Source organism: Nomascus leucogenys, chromosome 8 (assembly GCF_006542625.1).
Source record: "Nomascus leucogenys isolate Asia chromosome 8, Asia_NLE_v1, whole genome shotgun sequence".
Classification (NCBI taxonomy): domain Eukaryota; kingdom Metazoa; phylum Chordata; class Mammalia; order Primates; family Hylobatidae; genus Nomascus; species Nomascus leucogenys.
This window is the reverse complement of record NC_044388.1, coordinates 97103693-97128486: the sequence shown is the minus strand read 5'-3', so window position 1 is coordinate 97128486 and position 24794 is coordinate 97103693. Positions and strand designations below refer to the sequence as shown.

Sequence of the window (24794 nt, the reverse complement as noted above, 5' to 3'; positions counted from 1 at the left end):
ACATTCTTGAAAATACTACATGTTCCATAGTGCAGAATTAAACCTATTATTTTATTACTGCTATCATTTCTCCAGCTTCATCTTGTGCCACTTGCCCCATGGCAAATTATGTACCAGCCATGAAGGTCTGGCATGTCCAGTGCTTTCCTACCTCCTCGTGCCTTTGCACAGGTCATCCCCTCTACTTGGAATGGGCTTCACCTGGCTCTTCATAAGCCTGGCTTCTTTTTATTGTTATGACCCAGATTAGAAGCTGCTTTTACAAAAAGGCTATTCCTGGATGCATGATCTAATGTAATCTCTTGCTTTGTTTTACTCCCTATCTCAGCATCTTGTTTATTTTCTTCATGACACTTATCTCAATGTCATAATCATTTCTTTACTTGCTTGCTGGCATTTTTATTCCCCATTAGCTTATAAACTCTTTAAGGCGGGCCTTGTCTGTATTGCACACCAGCAGTTCAACATAATAGGCCCTTGGTAAATATTCATTGAATTGATGATGATGGTAATAATCATTATTATAATACTATTAACATTTGTGGACTGCATAGCCAATCTGCAAGGTAGGCTCAGTATATATATATACACACACACACACACATACACACACACATATATATATACACACACACATATATATATACATACATACACACACACACACTTTTTTTTTGAAACAGAGTCTCACTCTGTCACCCAGGCTGGAGTGCAGTGGTGTGATCTCAGCTCACCACAGCCTTGATCTCCCAGGCTCAAACGATTCTCCCACCTCAGCCTCCTAAGTAGCTGGGACTACAAGCACGTGCCACCACACCAGACTAATTTTTGTATTTTTTTGTAGAGATGGGGTTTCGTCACGTTGCCCGCGCTGGTCTGGAACTCCTGGGCTCAACCGATCCTCCTGCCTTGGCCTCCCAAAGTGCTGGGATTACAGGCATGAGCCACTGTGCCTGGCCTAGTATATATTTTTGAATAAAGGTTATTAATTAAAACCAGGTCATTTTCATCTTTTAAAAATCATGCTTTGTTTCCAACCATAAATTCATTTTTGTGAGGTGTAAATTTTATCATCTGTATAAGCTTGTCTTGTATTATATGTTTCTAGAGACATTATTATGGATTTTGTACTATATTTTGGATTTTAGTATTATGTTAGCATAATTAGGCTCCAAGATTAAATAAATTCTCAGAAATAATAAGTTCTTCAAATCAAAACTAATGACTGTATTCAGATAAAATACCAGGAAAAATAACACAATATATGAAAAACTAGTTACTAAACAATATCTATTATCTGTTATCCTAAAAATGCTCAATTATTTATTGCTTAAAAATCAGTCACAAATAAAATATATTACTTAGGTTTTATATATCTTTGTGTATTCTTCCCTCTTTAAAACAGGAATTTATTAGATCTCCTCTGAGTGAATTAAAAACATTTGATGACATCTATAATTTTAAATATTTTGCTTCCACAGATATGGTATGTGGACGATCAAGGCTAAATATAAAGAGGACTTTTCAACAACTGGAACCGCATATTTTGAAGTTAAAGAATATGGTAATTTCTGACAATTAAAAGTTTTTCTTTCTTTGTTTTTTGTTTTTTGTTTTTGAGGTGGAGTCTCGCTCTGTTGCCCAGGCTGGAGTGCAGTGGCATGATCTCAGCTCACTGCAACCTCCGCCTGCTGGGTTCAAGCAATTCTCTGCCTCAGCATCCCAAGTAGCTGGGATTACAGGCACCAACCACCATACCCGGCTAATTTTTGTATTTTTAGTAGAGACAGGGTGTCACCATCTTGGCCAGGCTGGTCTTGAACTCCTGACCTCATGATCCACCCACCCCGGCCTCCCAAAGTGCTGGGATTACAGGCATGAGCCACTGCACCCAGCCAATTAAAAGTTTTTCTATAAAAAGTTAGTGTTTTGCAATAATTCTTTTTAATAATGTAGTTAATGCAAAATTATTCCCAGATGAAGATGAGGCAGCCTGCTCATATGGCTAGAAGTACTGGCTAGAGGTTGGAGGGAGGAGTGGTAGTTGAATGCCTAGGTTCTTGTTCCAGCATGCCTTTAACCCTGATCAAGCAGAACAACCTCTGTGGACTTGTGTTCCCCATCGAGAGCTGGAAGAGATCTAATCCCCTGAAGAGCTTGACTAGTAAAGATCCTTTCTAGAATTGTGATTATTATTAGGAGAAACTTAAATAGTCATAGACGAGGTGAGTGGAACCCAGTAAAACCAATAAATGATTTACTTGAGTCTTAAAACCAATTAGTGACAAAACAAAAACAACAATTAGGTTTCCTTACCCCTAGTCCAACACTATTTTCTGGCTCCTAAATTCCTAATATATTAATTTGAATATTTAAGATATTCTTATTTTGAAATAAATTATATTAATAGACTAACAAGTAATGTAAATAGTTTAATCTTTCATGTCTTATAGTAGTTTACTAGCATTTCTGTGTGCTCTGCTATCAAATTTAACTTTCTTCTGCTTGAAGCCATTTTTATTCCCTGAAGAGATTCATAATGACATGGAGAAGAATAAATACTTGACACAAATTTTAACAATTAACAAGAAAAACAGTGACAAAACAAATTCGTTATGATGAAACTCAACCTTAAAGATTACAGGCTATCTGTAACATATAATCCTAACCCATCTCCCTTCTTCTAAGTGTTTTTGCTATTTTCTCTGTATATCTAGAATCCACCCACCTCTTACTATCTGTAGCCACTCTCATCAATTCATCAGCACTCTCCCTCCTGGACTACAGCAAAAGCCTCCTAACTGATGTCTCTGCTTCCAAGCTATCTTGCTTGGTATTAGCCAAAATAATCTTGAAATGCAAATTTCATTATGTTATGTCACTATTGAAAAGTTTTTTTGTTTTCAAGGAACCTATACTCTAATGGAAGAAATAACCTATTGCCTATAATAAATGCTGTAATCAAAATATAGGCAAAGTGCTTCTGGATTGACCTCTGATTGGTGGAGTGGGAAGGTTCTGCAGAGATTGTTGTTGATGATGATGATGATGACGATGATGATTATGATGATAAGGTGGATGTTGTGTTGATGCTACAGCTCGTCCAACTATACCAGAAAGTCTAGCTGTTTGCTAGGCTTTAAAGTCTGCTCTAATCAAAATGGTAATATTACCTCTTTGTTTTTATTTTCAGTCTTGCCACATTTTTCTGTCTCAATCGAACCAGAATGTAATTTCATTAGTTATAAGAACTTTAAGAATTTTGAAATTTCTATAAAAGCAAGGTAAGAACATTTGTTTTTTTGTTGTTGTTTTTATTTTTATTTTTCAAATTAACTCAACTCTGGTTGATGATAGTTGCCCAAAGTGAGATCTGTGATTTATTATCAAAGTCTGCCATGATTTGGGGACTAATTGATAAAGGAGACATCATGCTGATAGTTTATTTGCTTATTCTGATTTTAGCTGATTCTGAGTTTAGCTTTGTTGGCTATTCAGCAGCAAAAACAAAGAAAAGTGCCAAAGATCTAAGTTTGGTGTGTGTGCTTAGAAAGTAGGGTGACTTAGAATATTGGGACTGAGATATGAAGGATTCACTTCCTACCTTTTTTTAATGATTTAATCAGCCAGCTAATGCTGCATAACTACTTCAAAACCCAGTGGCTTAAAACTCCCACCATTTATGAGTCAGCTGGGAAGTTCTGCTGATCTGGGCCAGGCTGGTGTCACCTGGGCTCTCCCATGTACCTGCAGCCAGTTGGTAGGTCAGCTGGGAGCTGGCTGGTCTAGGAAGGTCCTGTCCATATGTCTGGCAGTTGGATGGGGCTAAAAATGTGTGTGCCTCTCATCATCCAGCAGGCTAGCTTGTAGCAGCAGCAACACTCAAAGAGAGGGAATGGAAGCATAAAAGTCCCCCTGAGCCTAGGCTTGGTGCTGGCACACCATCACTTCCACACATTCTTTTGTCCAAAGCAAGTTACAAGGTCAGCCCAGAGGAAATAGACTCCTCCCACACTTTGTGGACACAAGGAACTGTGCAAAGGTCGTGGATACATGGGGAGGTAGAGAATTGGGGGTTAGTTTTGCAAGCAACCTACCACGAAAGCTTAGGTCATTTTAAAATTAAAATATAATGTAGTTATACCAATCTATATAACTATATGTGTGGGGTACTCTTCTAAGCACTCAGCATATATTAGCACATTTAATCTTTACAACAACTCTATGTGTTGATATTATTACTATTCCCATGTTACAAGTGAAAAAACTGAGGTACATAAATGTTTAATAATTTGCTCAAAATCACACAGCTAGTAAGTTGCACAGCCTGTCTGGTTCCAGAGTCCATGCCTCAAACATTACCCTATGCTAAACTCTCTTATTAGCATTTATTTGGAAAATAGAGTGTTTATTCCTTGGTCTAAACCAGCATAAAAGGCTCACTTGAGAGAAAATTATAGAAACTGACCTCCTATAATGGGGACCATTTATTCAAACCATAAATAAGGAAAGTTAGCTCTTGCTATAGTATTATTTGCTGGGTAGAAAGTTTACTTTATTCTTACTTTAATTCTAAACTAAAAAGGGAAGCATGCAGTTTGAATTTTTTGTGAAGAATAGATCTCATGTAACAGTGAGATTGGACATGTACCTTTTAAAGACGTAAAAGAAAACAGAGAGTAGCTGATATCAAAATTATCAAGGAAGTAATTTGGCATATAGGAGAGGGCCCTAATTCTAAGTCTTGTGATCTCCCCAAGATCAATTTTTTTCATCTAGCACATAGTTTTATTAATGTGGCTTTATGAGGATGAAATGTAATAGTGCATGAAGGATACTTTATTTATTATTATTATACTTTAAGTTCTAGGGTACGTGTACACAACGTGCAGGTTTGTTACATAGGTCTACATGTGCCAAGTTGGTTTGCTGCACCATTAACTCGTCATACATTAGGTATTTCTCCTAATGCTATCCCTCCCCCTGTCCCCCACCCCATGACAGGCCCCAGGGTGTGATGTTCCCTGCCCTGTGTCCAAGTGTTTTCATTGTTCAATTCCCACCTGTGAATGAGAACATGCGGCGTTTGGTTTTCCGTCCTTGTGGTAGTTAGCTCAGAATGGTGGTTTCCAGCTTCATCCATGTCCCTGCAAAGGACATGAACTCATCCTTTTTTATGCCTGCATAGTATTCCATGGTGTATATGTGCCACATTTTCTTAATCCAGTCTATCATTGATGGACATTTAGGTGGGTTCCAAGTCTTTGCTATTGTGAATAATGCCAAAATAAACATACGTGTGCATGTGTCTTTATAGTAGCATGATGTATAATCCTTTGGGTATATAGCCAGTAATGGGGTCCCTGGGTCAAATTGTATTTCTAGTTCTAGATCCTTGAGGAATTGCCACACTGTCTTCCACAATGGTTGAACTAGTTTGCACTCCCACCAACAGTGTAAAAGCATTCCTATTTCTCCACATCCTCTCCAGCATCTGTTGTTTCCTGACTTTTTAATGATCGCCATTCTAACTGGTGTGAGATGGTATCTCATTGTAGTTTTGATTTCCATTTCTTTGATGACCAGTGATCATGAGCCTTTTTTCATGTGTCTGTTGGCTGCATAAATGTCTTCTTTTCAGAAGTATCTGTTCATATCCTTTGCCCACTTTTTGATGGGGTTGTTTGTTTTTTTCTTGTAAATTTGTTTAAGTTCTTTGTAGATTCTGGATATTAGCCCTTTGTCAGATGAGTAGATTGCAAAAATTTTCTCCCATTCTGTAGGTTGCCTGTTCACTCTGATGGTAGTTTCTTTTACTGTACAGAAGCTCTTTAGTTTAACTAGATCCCATTTGTCAATTTTGGATTTTGTTGCCATTGCTTTTGGTGTTTTGGTCATGAAGTCCTTGCCCATGCCTATGTCCTGAATGGTATTGCCTAGGTTTTCTTCTAGCATTTTTATGGTTTTAGGTCTAACATTTAAGTCTTTAATCCATCTTGAATTAATTTTTGTTAAGGTGTAAGGAAGGGATCCAGTTTCAGCTTTCTATATATGGCTAGCCAGTTTTCCCAGCACCATTTATTAAATAGGAAATCCTTTCCCCATTTCTTGTTTTTGTCAGATTTGTCAAAGATCAGATGGTTGTAGATGTGTGGTGTTATTTCTGAGGCCTCTTTTCTGTTCCATTGGTCTATATATCTGTTTTGGTACCAGTACCATGCTGTTTTGGTTACTGTAGCCATGTAGTATAGTTTGAAGTCAGGTAGCATGATGCCTCCAGCTTTATTCTTTTTGCTTAGGAAGAAAGACACTTTAAAGTGCCTCAAGTGCTTTACGTAATTTCAAATTGTTACATTTTATCTGAATCCTGTTATTGTAACCATGTTAGTAAAACAGTTTTATGCTATTGTCTGACAGATATTTTTATAATAAAGTAGTCACTGAGGCTGATGTTTATATCACATTTGGAATAAGAGAAGACTTAAAAGATGATCAAAAAGAAATGATGCAAACAGCAATGCAAACCACAATGGTAAGATGTTAAGACACAGTCACCCACACCTACAGATGTATCCAGAGGTGAGAGATGAGAAGTTACTTCAAAACCATCTAGTCCAATCCCCCATTTTAGATAGGTTGAAACTTAAAATCCTCCTTTGGCTTCCCTTTGCATTTAGGGTAAAGTTCATTTTCCTTGGCATCAGCCTCCCTTGCCAGCTGATCTCATGCCCTTTCCTCCCTCTCTCCTCTTTGTATTGATCACTCCAGTTTCTCTAACTGACCAAAGTCTCTCTTGCCTCCAGGTCTTTACAATATCGTTTATTCTGCTTGAAAATGCTCTTTCCCATTGTTCCCTCCTGTCCCTTCTTTGCCTGGCTAATTGCTTCTCATTCTTTAAGTTTGAACATTGACAGCCTTTCTCTGGGAAGCCTCCCCTGACTCTTCTACACTAGGTTAGCTGCCCCGGCTCTATAGCCTCTTTTCTTAACACATTCTTCACTTTTCATTGCAGTGGTTTTCAACTAGGGATGATTTTTTATCCCCAAGGGGAGATTTGGCAATGTCCAGAGACATTTGTGGTTGCTACTGGTATTTACTAGGGAGAGGCCAGGGATGCTGCTAAATTCCTACCATGCACAGAGCAGGCCCCTACAACAAAGAATTATCCTGTTCAAAATGTCAATAATGCTGAGGGGTTGCGAAACCCTTCTTTATTGGAATGGCTTGTTTACTTATCTATCATTTTCATTATTAAACTATTTGTGAGTCTGAATCATTTCCCTTATATGCCCAGAGACAGCATAGTTTCTTGCAAGGAAATATTCGTGAAGTTATTTGTCCATAGTTTAGGGCTAATGATTGCTGGAACTGAGATTAGGGCGCTGGTTCCCTTTCCCTTATTCAGTGTTCTTTACATTATACCACAGATGATATGAGTTCATGTCATTTTTGCTCACTTTTGCATATTCATTTGGTTTGCATCATCAATCATTTATCCTCTACAATCTTATTAATTCAAGATGTAAATTAAATGCATTTTTAAAATGCAAAATTCTATGCCAGACACTGGGATTTAAAGCTAAATAAGACAAAAATGTCTGCCCTCAAGTCCCTCAATTTTATAAGAAAAAATAAGGCAAAGTTTATTTTACTGTTGTGTTAATAATTAAATAATATAATATGACTTAACCCCACATCCCTTTACTCATTGTGTGTTTTAAAATTAGTATTTAAATTTGTAAGCAGTGAAGTACAAATTAAATATTATAAAAACCAACAAACTCTCAGTTAAGGGCGGAAGTATCCTGAAAGGCCTAGAAGATGAATGATGACGCAGGAATTGGAAAAAGGCATGTTTGTCAGCTATTACCAAAAAGACCTGTTGGACCATGTGTTGTTCAAGACTCTTCTACTTCTATAATTCTATACAAATAATTAGAAAATAACATCCTGGGCTTAATTGTGGACTCAGTTATCTACTTTACTTTTGATGCTAAACCATTCTTCTGACATTTACCTTCAATTTAGAGACTAGTAAAAGCAGATTTTATTAATTTTTCCTTATGAATTCTTCTCTGAAATAACTTCTCCTTTTTCTCCTTTTAAAAAGTTGATAAATGGAATTGCTCAAGTCACATTTGATTCTGAAACAGCAGTCAAGGAACTGTCATACTACAGTTTAGAAGATTTAAACAACAAGTACCTTTATATTGCTGTAACAGTCATAGAGTCTACAGGTAAGAGTGTGTGTATGTGTGTGTATACTTTCTTTTGAAAAATATTTAGACAGAATATTTAAGTTATAAATAATTTCTAATTTCTATAATTATTTCACATTGTATTTTCTTTCATAGTTAAATATAATTATAAGAAGTAGACTTGTACATAGTTATAAAAAGGCAGTAGAGCTCTGCTTCTTTGTAGTCATTGGGCAAGCCATTGGGTCCCTGTTACCTCCACTTCTACTGCAAAAATGGGAAAACAGTACCTAATTCATATCCAAAGTAGTTCTGCAGGCTCTCTGCCTTGACCATTTGGCACCCTAGTGTTCTCACCTGGTGAAAATAAAAACCAAAATAAGATTATGTATGTAAAACTATTTGATAAAGTACTATACAAATAAAAGGTATTACTATTATCATTATTATAGTCTACATAATGATGGAGTCAAACTGAATGTTTGCTAAAGCCTGAAGTTTTCAACATTATTTTAATGTTTCTTCTTTTTATTTTTTCCTCAATTTATTTTAAATAAGTTCAGTTTAAGCAGTATCTATGAGATATTTAAAGTATTGCCAAACACGCAGGCTTGCAAACATTAATGATGTATGATGCCAGCACTAAAGTGGCTTACAAATTAGCATCAGGTATAAGACAGGTGAAGAAAGAACTGTTGCAAGAAAGAATTCCATATGAGCTCTAAGCAAAATGTTAATGCAATAGGATTCAGAGGAAGGAGAGCTTCTAGATGATTGTTGAGCAACCAAGAACAGTGTTGTGAAGATGATCAGTCTTGAAAAATAATTAGGGTTTTGAGGCAGAGTTGGTAAACAGGGTGAAACAGAAACCCTCCATAGAGAGGGCAGATGAAGAAGAGTAGATGAAGCTTAATCTTTGAGGATAGCAGATCATCCAGTTTGGCTAAAACATAGGATATGTATAGAGAGTATTAGAGATGTAATATTGGAAAGGAGTTTGGGGATATTAAAGCTTCAAATGTTATTCTTAATAGTTTACCTTAATCTTTACCTGGAGGGTAACATTATTGGGCTCTTGCCAGTAGATCTTCAAGTGTTCTTTCCCTTCCCTTCCCTTCCCTTCCCTTCCCTTCCCTTCCCTTCCCTTCCCTTCCCTTCCCTTCCCTTCCCTTCTTTTCTTTTTGAGATGGAGTCTTGCTCTGTCACCCAGGCTGGAGTGCAGTGGCACAGTCTCGGCTCACTGCAACCTCTACCTCCTGGGTTCAAGCGATTCTCCTGCCTCAGCCTCCCAAGTAGCTGAGATTACAGGCATACACCACCATGCCTGGCACTTTTTTTGTTTTTGTTCTTGTTTTTTCATTTTAGTAGGGACGAGGTTTCACCATGTTGGCCTGGCTGGTCTCGAACTCCCTTTCAGGGTTCTTTCTACATCAAGCTCCCTTTTTCTGATTTCTGTCTATGTATCTATGCTCTGTGAGCACCAACCCCCATCCCCCACCCCCACCTCTGTAAGGCTCAGTTTCTGGCCCGACCCTTCCCTCTCTGCTCAATCCCTTGAATACAGTCAACTGAAACTCAGGCCACTGATGAAAAGTGGTGTCCCTTCCTAGCATCCTTCCTTAGTCCAGTCCTATAGCTGTACTTCTCCAAGGGCTTCTCTACATACGAGCTTGTGCATAAGGCCTTGGAAACTCCCGAGGTTTAAACTTTTCTCTGCTGTGCCCCTCTGAAGCAAGACCTATGTCCTACTTACTACTGGTAAATGAATGAATGCAAGAACAGAGTGAGTGAATGAATAAGTCTGTGGAGACGTATAGAGACAAAATGGATATCCATACAGATCATGATACTCCTAAAAACTGTCAACATGATGCTTGCCATTTCCTTAGGTGGATTTTCTGAAGAGGCAGAAATACCTGGCATCAAGTATGTCCTCTCTCCCTACAAACTGAATTTGGTTGCTACTCCTCTTTTCCTGAAGCCTGGGATTCCGTATTCCATCAAGGTAGATGGGGTGGGGGGTAGACCTTGCTACATATGATCATCTTGTTCTGTTCATGGAAAACATGTGGGTGGCAAACAGGGTAAGAATGTTGCCGTGGTAAATCACAGAGGGAGCTTATTCTGTGAAACCTGCCCCTCCTGGCGGACACAGACAGGGATGGGAAATTGCAGGTCAGCTGCAGCCTTGGCAATGACTTCAAAAGTGAGGGCAAGATAGCCTTGTATTAGGCATCCCTAAATAAGCATTGTATTATATTATATGTAAATAAAATCCCATAAGACTCTAGTTCAAAAAATACAAACATTTAAAATTATTTGGTGGCAAATTCTTAAAAAGCCTTAAGATGGAGATATCATTCCTTGAAAATAGACTCCTTTCTCTCACTATGTTTTTGCCTCCAGTGTGTCTCATTTGTTTCCCTCTGTCTCTGTGTTGTCTTTGTGCATAACTCTGTTCCATCTCTTGTCTGTGTATTGCTCTCTGTTCTTTTCATTTGTGCTTCTTTCTGTCCCTGAATCTCTTTTTTTCTGTCTTTTTTGCTTCCTCCTCTGCATTCATTTTTCTCTCCTTCACCTTCTTTTCCTCTTCTAAACGCTGACAGTATAGAATTGAAACATTCATGTGGTTTTTATATTTTATCTATCGTTATATATTTATTATAAATAATATATTTTATTATGTTTATTAAATGGAAAGTTTATTCCCTGCCCTTAATTTAGAAAGCCAGAGCAAAATTTTTTTTTGTTCTTTGAAAATGTGTTATTTTTTAAGATCAACTTAAGTACAATCAAAATGTGTTATTTATTATTTACTGTTGGTCATGGGCTTTTAAGAAAAAAAAGGATTTACCAAGCCCAAAGCAAGGTTTGGACATGCTTGTAGGTTCTTACATATATATACTATATATAGAAAATAATACATAACAAAGTATCATATGCATCTACAGTAATGTATAATATATATACTAAAATATATAAATATAACAATATTATATAGAACATAAGCTTAAAATATATTTTGTATAAAAGTAAAATAACAAACTATATCTGTGTGGAATTGTGTGTGTGTGTGTGTGTGTGTATATATATATATATGGCAGTGAGAGGTAGATGTTAAAGGAAAAAAGGTGTATCTATTTTTGTTTCTCATATTCAAGGGACTTATTCCCAGAAGCGATTGCCTCATTTTATCCTTTATCCAGTCCTAAACCAATCAAAGAAATACAGAAGTTAGATAGCAGAAGACCTTATCACACCTACTCCTTGACTGACTTAATAGAATGATATTTATGTTTTGCATTTGCTTGATTTATGGGAGAATCTATTCAAGAATGATTTAACTAAATAGAATTAAATCTTTCTATAAGCTGAGAATACACTTCTCTTTACTAAATTAAACATAAGTAAACCAGGTGTGGTGGTGCATGCCTAAATAGTTCCAGCTACTTGGAGGCTGAGGTGGGAGGATGGCTTGAGGCCAATAGTTCAAGGTTGCAGTGCGCCATGATTGTGCCTGTGAATAGCCACTGCACTCCAACCTGGGCAACATAGTAAGTCTCTGTCTCAGAAAAAAAACTTTTAAGAAAAAAATACATAAATAATTTATACTTTGGTGGGGAGGAAGGAAAATTATTTCAGAATTGTTGTGCTTTAAAATAAGTGATGAGCTGTTGAAATAGATTTGGATTGTTTTGACAAACAGGTGCAGGTTAAAGATTCGCTTGACCAGTTGGTAGGAGGGGTCCCAGTAACACTGAACGCACAAACAATTGATGTAAACCAAGAGCCATCTGACTTGGATCCAAGCAAAAGTGTAACACGTGTTGACGATGGAGTAGCTTCGTTTGTGCTTAATCTCCCATCTGGAGTGACGGTGCTGGAGTTTAATGTGAGCTGAATTCTCCTGTTGTATTTTCTAGGACAATGTGTACTCTTGACCATGTGTTTTGGCTAGTGTGCAGAACAGATGCGGCAGATTTTACACGAGTCCAGTGAACAGTTCCATAATTTTGCATCCAAGACAAATGAGTCCCAGAGATAATCTGCTAATCCATTGAACTGTCCTTGAGGAAGATAAATGTATCAAATTTTTATTTGGGAGTTAATTGTTTTATCTTACACCATTAAGGCCATATCAGACTCTAGAAGCTTCAGAATAGGTATAGCAGTGCACATGAGTGTTAGGAATATCCTCTTTTCCCCCCTCACTTTTAATCCCCTGAAGGGCCACAAAAGGGTCAAAAATATGGAAGCCTCCCTTTTTTCTAACTGCAGAAACCATTCTACTTTAGAGCCCACTTAATAGTCTTCTCTCGCAGCAAACATTATTTAAGTTCCCAATCTCAAATAAAATATGAGCAAGTTAATAACATAGGCCAATGACTGCAGCATGCATATACTCACTGTCATCTATTGAGCACTTACTAAGTGCTAGGCATCATGCTAAGAGCTTTATGAAGAATACATGAAACACCATTTAATTAGCAAGATGAGTTAGAATATTATCTTTGCCATTGTGTGGCTCAGGAAATGGAGGCTTCTAACCTCTCTTTTGATTAACTAATTTTATCCAGAGTTAATAAGTGGTGGTACTGGTATGCAAACCAGTGTGTACCTGACTCCAGAGCATGAGCTAATAACACTTCTGCCGTCTGAGGGTAGATATTGCTGCCATGATGTCATTTCTTCTCCACCTCACATTTATAAGCACCCATCTGTGCGTCTACTTCACAATGAAACTGGGCCAGATAGTCTCTGAGATGTTCATTCATAACTCCTGTCCCCAAGTCCTCAAGAGTTAGTGCTACCTCCCCACTACTTCCCTTCTCCTATCCCCATTTCCTAAATGCTTAGGCATCTCCCTGTAATCATCCCATGGGAAGAGAAGTCCCCAACTTACCATGACATTTCAGGAAGACCACCAATATTTATTCCTGGAGCATCTTTCTCTCTTCATTTCAGACTTTTCCACCATAGCCCATAATCCCATCATTCTTGTCTGTAGTCTTTGTAAAGTTGCTTGATACCACAGCTGTATAAACACTGGAGTAATGGAGATTTTTTTCCCCTTTATCATTTGGTATTGTGAAATTGAGAAATTTATAAAGCAAGGAAAATAATTTGAAAGGTATGTTTTACAGAAAGCATTACATCACAGTATACATGTCTTTTTGAAATTTCCCTTTTCAGGTCAAAACTGATGCTCCAGATCTTCCAGAAGAAAATCAGGCCAGGGAAGGTTACCGAGCAATAGCATACTCATCTCTCAGCCAAAGTTACCTTTATATTGATTGGACCGATAACCATAAGGCTTTGCTAGTGGGAGAACATCTGAATATTATTGTTACCCCCAAAAGCCCATATATTGACAAAATAACTCACTATAATTACTTGGTAAGTACATAATGATGGATTTACATCTTATTCCCCCACCTGGAACATTCTCCTTTGCCTCTAGAGAGGCATTAGAATTATCCTTTATACTTGTATTCACAAAGCACTTTCAAGAACATCATCTGACTTGAACATCAGTTTCTCATAAAACCTTTGAAATAGGGCATGATTTTCATGACCATTTCACAGATGAGGAAACTGAGGGACAGAGAAGTTAAAAGACTTATGATGGTTACTTAGCTGGGAAGAGGAAGATTTTGATTTGAGCTGAGGACTCTGACTCCTGTTCTAATAACACTTTTTACCAAAGAGAGCCTAGTTATTCCAAAGCAAGAACCTGATTAAATCATGTTGCCTCTGCTCTCTTTCATGGCCAAAGATTGTATGCCTAGACCCAGTTTGGATAAGTGCATTTTATTGTCAAAAAACGGGGAAGCAAAATCCTCTCCTGAGAGTCGAATCCTATCTTGCCTCTTCCAATTCCATAGCTCAGCAACATCCCTATTGCATCATTTATATTAAACAGAGGTGGATCGATGAAGCTTGTTGGTGAAACCAAGAAAAAAACTTACAAAAAATATTAAGAGCTTCCTGACAATCACCAAAGAAATGGAATGAATTATTTCGATGGCCAGGCCAAATTCATGCTGTTGGCTTTTCAACATTTTTGAGGAAGAAATTTGAAAAAACAGTAATGAGGACCATGGAAAAATATTGACTGATGAAGGGAAATTGTTTATGGACTGGATACCAAACCCATGTATGCAGTTCTGGTCTCTAAGGACAATTTAAGGGATCTCTGAGGGCATTTTGGCTTCACGTGATTTTTTTTTTTAATCTTAAACCTTCAATTTAGAATCTAAACCCTGGCTTTAAATCCCCAAATAAGATGCACTCCACTTATTCATCTATTTTTTTTTTTAATCAGTGAAACAAAAGGGGTTTTAGTGACAGTGTGATGACTTTGAACAGTTTTGGGTTCAAATTTTAGCTCTCTAATTTACTAGTTGTGTGATTTTGAATTAAAATCAGTATGACTTTTGGTTAGTTCCTGAGCCTCAGTTTCTTAAATGAGAATAATATTCCTCTTATTGATGTATTGTGAGAATGAAAGGAGTTAAACAAATGTTAAAGTTCCTGGCACATAGTAGGCCCATAAATCTTAACTCTTTCTTTCTTTCTTTCTTTCTTTCTTTCTTTCTTTCTTTCTTTCGCTCTCTCTCTCTCTCTCTTTCTCTCTCTCTCTCTCTCTCTCTTTCTTTCCCTTCCTTCCTTCCTTCCTTCCTTCCTTCCTTCCTTCCTTACTTCCTTCCTTTTTGGTGGAGTCTCGCTCTGTCCCCCAAGCTGGAGTGCAGTGGCACGATTTCGGCTCACTGCAACCTCTGCCTCCCAAGTTCAAGCAATTCTCCTGCCTCACCCTCCCGAGTAGCTGGGATTACAGGTGCCCACCACCGTGCCCGGCTAATTTTTCTATTTTTAGTAGAGCCAGGGTTTCACCATGTTGGCCAGGTTGGTCTCAAACTCCTGACCTCAGGTGATCCGCCTGCCTTGGCCTCCCAAACTTCTGGGATTACAGGTGTGAGCCACCGTGCCCAGCCAAAATTGGTATGTCTTTTTTTGTTGTTTTTTTTGACACAGAGTCTTGCTCTGTTGCACAGGCTGGAGTGCAGTGGCATGATCTCAGCTCACTGCAACCTTCAGCTCTTGGGCTCCAGCAATTCTCATGCCTCAGCCTCTCAGGTAGCTGGGATTACAGGCATGCACCACCATGCCTGGCTAACTTTTGTATTTTTAGTAGAGATGGTGTTTCACTATGTTGGCCAGGCTGGTCTTGAACTCCTGGCCTCAAGTGATCGGCCCACCTCGGCCTCCCAAAGTGCTAGGATTACAGGCGTGAGCCACTGCGCCCGGCCTAACTTTATTTTTCTTAAAATAATTTCTGCTCCAGCTCCAGGCTGCATCCTAAAGCACAGGTTTTGTTTTTGTTTGTTTATTTTTTGCTTATTGTTGCTGCTGCTGTTTATTTTTAGGTTTTATCCAAGGGCAAAATTATCCACTTTGGCACGAGGGAGAAATTTTCAGATGCGTCTTATCAAAGTATAAACATTCCAGTAACACAGAACATGGTTCCTTCATCCCGACTCCTGGTCTATTACATCGTCACAGGAGAGCAGACAGCAGAATTAGTGTCTGATTCAGTCTGGTTAAATATTGAAGAAAAATGTGGCAACCAGCTCCAGGTAAGCCACAAATTATAAGTCACAGTTGAATTTTCTTTTCAATGAAGGAGGCTGCCAAAGTCTTAGCTGCTTCTGAAAAGTCTTGTCTCATACAAATGATCTTTTCTTTTCTTTTACAAATGAACTTTTAGGTTCATCTGTCTCCTGATGCAGATGTGTATTCTCCAGGCCAAACTGTGTCTCTGAATATGGCAAGTGGGATGGATTCCTGGGTGGCATTAGCAGCAGTGGACAGTGCTGTGTATGGAGTCCAAAGAAGAGCCAAAAAGCCCTTGGAAAGAGTTAAGTAATGCATGTCTCACTGCAGTGTTGCATGAAGTGTGGCCACCAGGCTAGGATATGGGGGAATAACTAAGGGAAGACTGGGCCTGCTTTTCTATAATCTACTCAACCTACTCATTTTTAGGAAGGTAAACCATCCTCATGTTAGCTCCCAAAGCACAGGTCAATCCTGTTTTGTTTTTCAAATGTAAATGTAAGCACTTTAAGAATATATGATCATGGTAGCAATCACATTCATGGAGGAAAAATTACTATCAGAGTACTTTGGAGGTTTAGGGTAGGGTGTTGATGGCAGTTATAGTAGCTGGTAGCAGCATAGGAAAGATCTGTATAGGTAACATTTGGATTTTTTTTTTTAACTCTCATTGAAATCCATGGCACAGAAGAATCTCAAAATCATTCAATTCTCATAAGTTCCTATTTATCTTATTTTGTTCAGCTATTATTTTCTAGGCTTGAATTTCTTTGAACAAGGAAGGAAGGACTGAGAAACTGTAAAATTAAAAAATATTCGGAGAGAAAAGAACATTTGGGGTCAAAATTAAAACAAATAAGCCTGTCCAAACAAGTATTCACCTATTTAGAACCTAGGGACCTCCGCACCAAAATGCACAAAGTTGTGCTTTTAAAGCAACTTAAAATTAATTTCTATGTTAATTCAGTCCTTCATGCATTCATACCTATTTATTTATTTATTTGGAACATTATATTGATTGCAGCATTCATTCTATGTACAAAACACTATACATCAGTTTCTAAGAAACTCATCATCAAAGCTATTTAAGACTTAGTTCTTGATTTAACTTTGAATAGTTATGTATTTATAAATACAAAAGGACAAACTTAGAAACAAATTTGGGAAATTTTGATCATTTGAAAAATATCATCTGTGTATTTCACAGGTTTGTGATAATCATGTAACAATTAGTACCTTTTAGTTCTTTAGAGGAATCATTTGTACATCTCAATGGGCTCAACATTTTGCCTTTCTGTACAGGTATTTCAATTCTTAGAGAAGAGTGATTTGGGCTGTGGGGCAGGTGGTGGCCTCAACAATGCCAATGTGTTCTACCTAGCTGGACTTACCTTCCTCACTAATGCAAACGCAGATGACTCCCAAGAAAATGGTAAAATGCTCAGCATGTTTATTACTGAAAATCCCATTGATCATTTGCCCCCCAGATCTCATTTTTATCCTTCTTCCCAAATATTCTGTACCCTGATCGTAGAATGCCAAGACTATATAACTCACCTGTATAAAATGTTTCACTGGCCTTCAAGATAAAGTACAAATTCTTTAGTGTAGTACTCAAAACCTTCTATGATCTTCTCCCTGGCTCTCTCCAACTAGCTCTTACCCTGCTGCGCCTTACGTTATGTTTAAGCTCTACAGAACCAAGTGGAGTTCTTGAGTGGCATTATGCTATTTTGTACCTTTGGGCCTTTATTTATTGTGATTGGTTTCCCCTTCATTAGCCTAGAGAAGCAATGTAAGAATCATCGCCTCTACGGGACCTCTTCCCCACATAGAATTTATAATTCCCTCCTCCTTTAATAGGGAGGCTATTGCAGGGACTAGATCTATTTACAAGTAATAGAACAGCATTGTGTCGTTGCGCATTCTTACATGTAGTTGTAAGTCCTGTCTCATCTACTGCATCGGGAGCTCTTTAAGGATAGTAACCATATCTTAATCATTTTCTTTCTATGGTTTTAAAATTGTTCATAATTATACTTCATACTATGGTATCCATAGTTTTATTTGCAATAGTATAGCACAAAGAGCAAATAATAAAAATAGCATACCCAACAAAAGCATCACTCACTCTAAATGCTTAGGTATTTCTCTGGAATCAGTGGATCAGAGAGGCTGCAGGATTCAAAACCAAATTCAGATAAAATAAGTCAAAAGATGTGACACTAGATCATGAACTCCACTAAGATAAAACAAGTCATATTAAGAAGTATGGTGCACAGTTCCTAATCCAAAGCAGCACCTCAATATTTGTTAATGAATGACTTGTGAAGGCTCTAAATACTTAGTTTCATGGAATTTTTTTTTTGAGATGTTATCTCCTTTTTAATCCCTCTTCTTTATCTTTTTTTAAAAAAACCAGATGAACCTTGTAAAGAAATTCTCAGGCCAAGAAGAATGCTGCAAAAGAAGATAGAAGAAATAGGTACCCTAAGATTCATGTGATTGTAAAAAGGTTATGGTCATATCATTCAAAAACTGGACAAAATTAAATGTTGTATAAATTCCCCTAATTGAAATAGAATGAATGAAAAGAAAGATATGTATGGAGGTCTAGCTTATCTCTCTCAGAAAGATTAATCCAAATAAAGTCTAGTAGTTCATTTGCCATAGCCTTAATCTAAGGAAATAGGTCTTTATTACTTCAAGCTCTAAAATCCAAAATATTAGCTTTTATTTGTCATAAATATTTTCTCTCTGATAACTTCATCTAGCAATTAAAATCATATCCTTCCATTTTATTCTGACAAAATCCATGATTTGACTCTTTTGGGGACATACCTAGAAGTCTATTACTTCTATTTCATATATTTAATTGTTAGTAGCATTATTCTTTGGAAAATACATCTTGTGAGAATTATTTTAAAATAATTATTTAAATGGTTATGATAATTGGCCATGTTACTGTAGAAAGAATATCAAACTGGGAGTCAGCAAATTGAGTTCAACTAATATCATGCCTATGGTAATATAATAGTTTCTTCCATTTGTATATGAGTTATTTTAATTCTAACCTTTATTCTAAGTTCAATGATATGAAAAGAGAGACATTGACTAATCTGAGCACTTACAATGAAGGACAATGCTACTAGGTGAAGTCCGCAAACCATGTTATATAAGAAGTTTTTGAAAAATAGGATATTCAGCTTGAAGAAGGAAATATTTGTATAGTGATGATAGCCGTCTTCAAATATTTGAAGGCTTCTTGGATATTTAACTTATTTTCTTAAAAAAACATTTTCTATTCTTTTTCTGTATTTTTCTGCTTATTTTCAGCAGAACCCAAAGTTCCAGTTTCAAGAGTTAGTATTTAGCTTAATTCAGGAAACCCTTTAATCATTTAGTATGAGCTGGAATGGACCATTTGGTAAGGTCACATTCTTCCCATTCTTAGAATAGTTCCAAGGGGAGTCTGGACAGTCAACTAGCCATGACTATTGTGGGTAGGGGGGTCATATAGCAATAGAAACCAGGTATCCCTTGAGATTCCTTCTAAGCCTGAGATGTTATGACTCTACGTGATCAAGAGCACTGGCATTATTACCATTTCAGCTGCTAAATATAAACATTCAGTAGTGAAGAAATGTTGTTACGATGGAGCCCGCGTTAATAATGATGAAACCTGTGAGCAGCGAGCTGCCCGGATTACTGTAGGGCCAAGATGCGTCAAAGCTTTCACTGAATGTTGTGTCGTCGCAAGCCAGCTCCGTGCTAATAGCTCTTATAAAGACATACAATTGGGAAGGCTACGTAAGTATGACATTTTCTATCAGAATTCTGCTTAATATGGGGAATTTTGTGTAATTTTATGCTGCTAAGAAAGGCAGTTTTCATGATCTATTTAGAATTGAAAGTAGAAAAGATAACTTGTAAATGTCCATAAGAAAAAAAAAATCCTTCATTTTTGGGCATCAGAAGAGGTATAGTACAGAGCAGAGTACACTAGGCCAGAGTTAAGACCTGGCATAACCTTAAAGCCAAGTCATCCTGTAAACTTGAATGATTATTATCCTCTCTGAGCCTCATGCAAGGAGCTTTGAACAGATCGTCTCCAATATGCCTGTGAGTTCTACAAGTCTAGGTTTTTGTGATATTACAACCACTAAAAATTCTGTCTATGTCTACATTGACGAAATAGAGGAGAAGATTTCTAAATCTAGCCTAAGGTTAAGTGTACTTATACAAAAGCAGATGTCTTATTTCAGTTTCAACCACAATACTTGTTTCCAGAGTTTATAGAACTCTCATTAACATGTTTTCAGAACTTTTAGGACTTTATATATAGTCTTTTTTTTTTTTTTTTTTTTTTTTGAGTAGGAATCTGGCTCTGTCACCCAGGCTGGAGTGCAGTGGTGCAATCTAGGCTCACTGCAACCTCTGCCTCCGGGTTCAAGCGATTCTCCTGCCTCAGCCTCCTGAGTAGCTGGGATTAAAGGCACCTGCCACCACACCTGGTTAATTTTTGTATTTTTAGTAGGGACAGGGTTTCGCCATATTGGCCAGACTGGTCTCGAACTCCTGACCTCAGGTGATCCGTCCACCTCGGCCTTCCAAAGTGCTGAGATTACAGGCGTGAGCCACTGTGCCTGGCCTATGTATAGTCTTTAACAAAACAAACAAAAGCAAAATGACAGCTTCTGTTTTATACTTATGTGTGCTGCATAATGACATTTTCATCATTGATGGACCACATATGCAACGGTGATCCTATAGGATTATAATACCATACTTTTTCTGTGCCTTTCCTGTGTTTAGATATGCTTAGATACACAAATACTTATTGCATTACAGTTGTCTGCAGTATTCTGTTCAGTAACATGCTGTACAGGTTTGTAGCCTAGGAGCAATAGGCTATATTATATAGTCTAGATGTGTAGTAAGTTATACCATCTAGATTAGTCTAAGTACACTCCATGATGGTCACACAACAAAATCATCTAACAACATATTTCTCAGAACATAGCTCTATTGTTAAGCAATATCTAATAACCATAATTTGGTAAATGGCCACAAAATTTATGTTTGTAGAAATATATCCATTGAGATGTACAGTGTCTAAGATTCAGATTGTTTTCCAATATTTGTTTTGCTTTGTTTGTTTGTTTGAGAGACAGAGTTTTGTTTTTGTTGCCCAGGCTGGAGTGCAATGGCGCACTGCAACATCCGCCTCCCGGGTTCAAGCAATTCTCCTGCCTCAGCCTCCCAAGTAGCTGGGATTACATTCACCTGCCATCACACCTGGCTAATAATATTTGCTTATTATAAGCAGAATTTTAATAAACAATCTAGTCCATATGCTGTTTTTATTTTTGGAGGGAGGATTTGGCTTTTTTTTCCTCTTAATTTTTTTTAATTTTTAAATTTATGTGGGTAAATAGTATTTACAGGGTACATGAGATACTTTGATACAGGAATGCAATAAGTAATAATCACATCATGGAAAATGGGGTATCTATCCCCTGAGGTATTTCTCCTTTGTTTTATAAACAATCCAATTATACTGTTTTAGTTATTTTTAAATGTACAATTAAATTATTATTGACTTAGTCACCCTGTTGTGCTGTCAAGTACTAAGTCTTATTCATTCTTTCTATTTTTGTACCCATAAACCATCCCCACATGCCCCTCATCCTCCTACTACCCTTCCTAGCCTTCTACTCTCTATCTCCATGAGTTAAATTGTTTTGATTTTTAGCACCCACAAATAAGTGAGAACATGTGAATTTTGTCTTTCTGTGCCTGACTTATTTCACTTAACATAATGACCTCCAGTTCCATCCATATTGTTGCAAATGACAGGATCTCATTCTTTTCATGGCTGAGTAGTACTCCATTGTGTATATGCACCACATTTTCTTTATCCATTCATCTGTTGATGGACATTTAGGTTGGTTCCAAATCCTGACTATTTTTAACAGTGCTGCAACAAACATGGGAGTGCAGCTATCTCTTCGATGTACTGATTTTCTTTCTTTTGGGTATATACCTAGCAGTGGGATTGCCAGATCATGTGGTAGCTCTATTCCTTGTTTTTTAAGGAACCTCCAAACTGTTCTCCATAGTGGTTATAGTAATTTACATCCCCACTAACAGTGTGCAAGGGTTCCCTTTTCTCCACATCCCCTCCAGCATTTGTTATTGCCTGTCTTTTGAATAAAAGCCATTTTAACTGAGATAAGATGATATTTCATTGTAGTTTTGATTGCATTTCTCTGGTAATTACTGATGTTGAGCACCTTTTCACATGCCTTTTTGCCATTTGTATGTCTTCTTTAGAGAAATGTCTATTCAAATCTTTTGCCCATTTTTAAGTGGGATTATTACATTTTTTCCTGTAGAGTTGTTTGAACTCCTTATATATTCTTGTTATTAATCGCTTGTCAGATGGGTAGCTGCAAGTATTTTCTCCCATTCTGTGGGTTGTCTTCTTACTTTATTGATTCCTTTGCTGTACAGAAGCTCTTTAACTTGATGTGATCCCATTTGTCCATTTTGGCTTTGGTTGTCTGTGTAATGGGGTATTACTCAAGAAACTTTTGCCCAGACCAATGTCCTAGAGAGTTTTCCCAGTGTTTTCCTGTAGCAGTTTTATAGTTAGAGGTCTTAGAGTTAAATCTTTAATCTGTTTTTATTTGAGTTTTGTATATGGCAAGAGATAAGGGTCACGTTTCATTCTTCTGCATGTGGATAACCAGTTTTCCCAGCACCGTTAATTGAAGAGACTGTCCTTTCTCCAATGTATGTTCTTGGCACCTTTGTCAAAAGTGAGTTCACTATAGGTATGTGGATTTGTCTGGGTTTTCTATTCTGTTCCATAGGTCTATATGTCTGCTTTTATGCCAGTACCATGCTGTTTTGGTTCCTATAGCTCTATAGTATAATTTGAAGTCAGGTAATGTGATTCCTCCAGTTTTTTTCTTTTTGCTCAGGATTGCTTTGGCTATTCTGGTCTTTTGTAGTTCCATATGAATTTTAGGATTTTTTTTCTATTTCTGTGAAGAATGTTATTGGTATTTTCGTAGAGATTGCATTGAATCAGTAGATTGCTTTGGGTAGTATGGACATTTTAACAATATTGATTCTTCCAATCCATGAATATGGAATAATTTTCCATTTTTTTGTGTGTCCTCTAGAATTTCTTTCATTGGTGTTTTATAGTTTTCATTGTAGAAATCTTTTACTTCTTTGGTTAAGTTAATTCCTAGGTATTTAATTTTATTTGTGGCTATTGTAAATGGTATTACTTTTTAAATTTCTTTTTCACATTGTTCATTATTGACATATAGAAATGCTACTGATTTTTGTATGTTGATTTTGTATCCTGCAACTTTACTGAATTCATTTAGCAGTTCTAATAGTTTTTTTGGTGGAGTCCTCAGGTTTTTCCAAATATATGATCATATCATTTGCATACAAGGATAACTTGACTTCTTGCTTTCTAGTTTGGATGACCTTTATTTCCTTCTCTTGTCTAATTGTTCTGGCTAGGACTTCCAGTGCACTAGGACTTGCCTAGAAATTGCAGTCCTTGTGGCCTAGACTGCCCCTCAAGTTAACCTAGGGCCCTAGAGCACTCCAGCCCATGGTGGGGAGGCTTGCTGGAACTCAAGCTCCAACCACTGGGATGGGCGATTTCCATCTGGCTAGGGCCAGTCCAAATGCTTCCTCCATAAGCAGACACCAGCTGAGTACAGCCTGGTTCTGCTTTCCACTGTGACAGTTCAATGCAAAGCCACAGAATGACTGCACTCTCCCTCTCCCAACACATAGCTTCTCCATGCTGCACAGTCACTGCTAGGGGATGTGGGAAGAGTGGCATCGGTGCTTCAAGACTATCTTTCCTGCCCTCTTCAATGTCTTTTCAGTGATGTAAAATCAAAACCAGGTACTGTGATTGCTCACCTGATTTTCGGTTCTTGTGATGGTGCTTTTTGTGTGTAGTTAGTTGTTAAAATTTAGTGTACCAACAGGAAAGACAAATGGTGTAGGCTTTGATTCAGCCATCTTGCTCTCCCCTCTCATATATTTTTTCATTTTTCAATTTTTCAACTATAATCATCTGGTTTGGCTTCAGCTGAATAGAATTCTCTCTCTGCAGCCCCCTCCTTCCTGGAACTCTCCCTCATTCCAGACAACTTGGCCTTGCAAAACTCCCATCAGTGTTGCCACAAGTCTTCAAAATCATCAGACTCTGCTTGTATTCCTCTCCCTGCCCTAGTCTGTAAACTGCCTCTAGGCAGTAAGCTGGGGCAATTTTAGGTTTCACCTAATTGTTTCCTTTCTCTCAGAGATCACAGTCCTGCTTATGCTCTAATGTCTGAAAACTGTTATTTTGCATATCATGTTTGGTTTTCTATTAATGCATCTTAGATGAAAACAGAAGTTCTGTCCATTTTTATTAAAGTAAATATAAACAAATTACCAAGTCAAAGAAGGCAGAGAATCATATAAAGCCTCCTTTTTTTCTAATATAAACACAATTATTACAATTATATAAGTGCAAATAACTTTATAGACGGATCAATATCTTCTGTAATCTCAGGAATACTAAACATTTAGCAATTTAAGAAAAAAATCATTAAAGATATTTAATGCTTTGTTTTGCCAATGCTATTAGTGGAAAAATCCTAAGGCCTTTATAGTTTGTTTGTTTGTTTGTTTGTTTGAGACAGAGTCTCGCTCTGTCACCCAGGCTGGAGTGTAGTTGTGCAATCCAGGCTCACTGCAACCTCTACCTCCCAGGTTCAAGTGATTCTTGTGCCTCAGCCTCCTGAGTAGCTGGGACTACAGACACCTGCCACCATGCCTAGCTAATTTTTGTGCTTTTAGTAGGGATGGGATTTCAACATGTTGGCCAGGCCAGTCTCGAATTCCTGACCTCATGTGATCTGCCTACCTCGGCCTCCCAAAGTGCTGGGATTA

At 37.5% G+C, this 24794-nt stretch overlaps 1 protein-coding gene across 3 annotated transcripts in view; it reads left to right on the top strand.

The window, feature by feature from the left end:
* The window catches only part of C5 (complement C5), a 129274-nt gene that overhangs the window by 47869 nt on the left and 56611 nt on the right, over positions 1–24794 (top strand). For all 3 annotated transcript variants that reach the window (XM_030817725.1, XM_003264071.3, XM_030817726.1), the window contains exons 6-17: positions 1482–1564; positions 3194–3284; positions 6418–6532; positions 8111–8237; positions 10088–10203; positions 11905–12090; positions 13392–13595; positions 15626–15835; positions 15967–16116; positions 17115–17244; positions 18235–18297; positions 19425–19622. In XM_030817725.1, the coding sequence (XP_030673585.1) occupies positions 1482–1564; positions 3194–3284; positions 6418–6532; positions 8111–8237; positions 10088–10203; positions 11905–12090; positions 13392–13595; positions 15626–15835; positions 15967–16116; positions 17115–17244; positions 18235–18297; positions 19425–19622 (1673 nt within the window). The remainder of the gene's footprint in view (positions 1–1481; positions 1565–3193; positions 3285–6417; positions 6533–8110; positions 8238–10087; positions 10204–11904; positions 12091–13391; positions 13596–15625; positions 15836–15966; positions 16117–17114; positions 17245–18234; positions 18298–19424; positions 19623–24794) is intronic.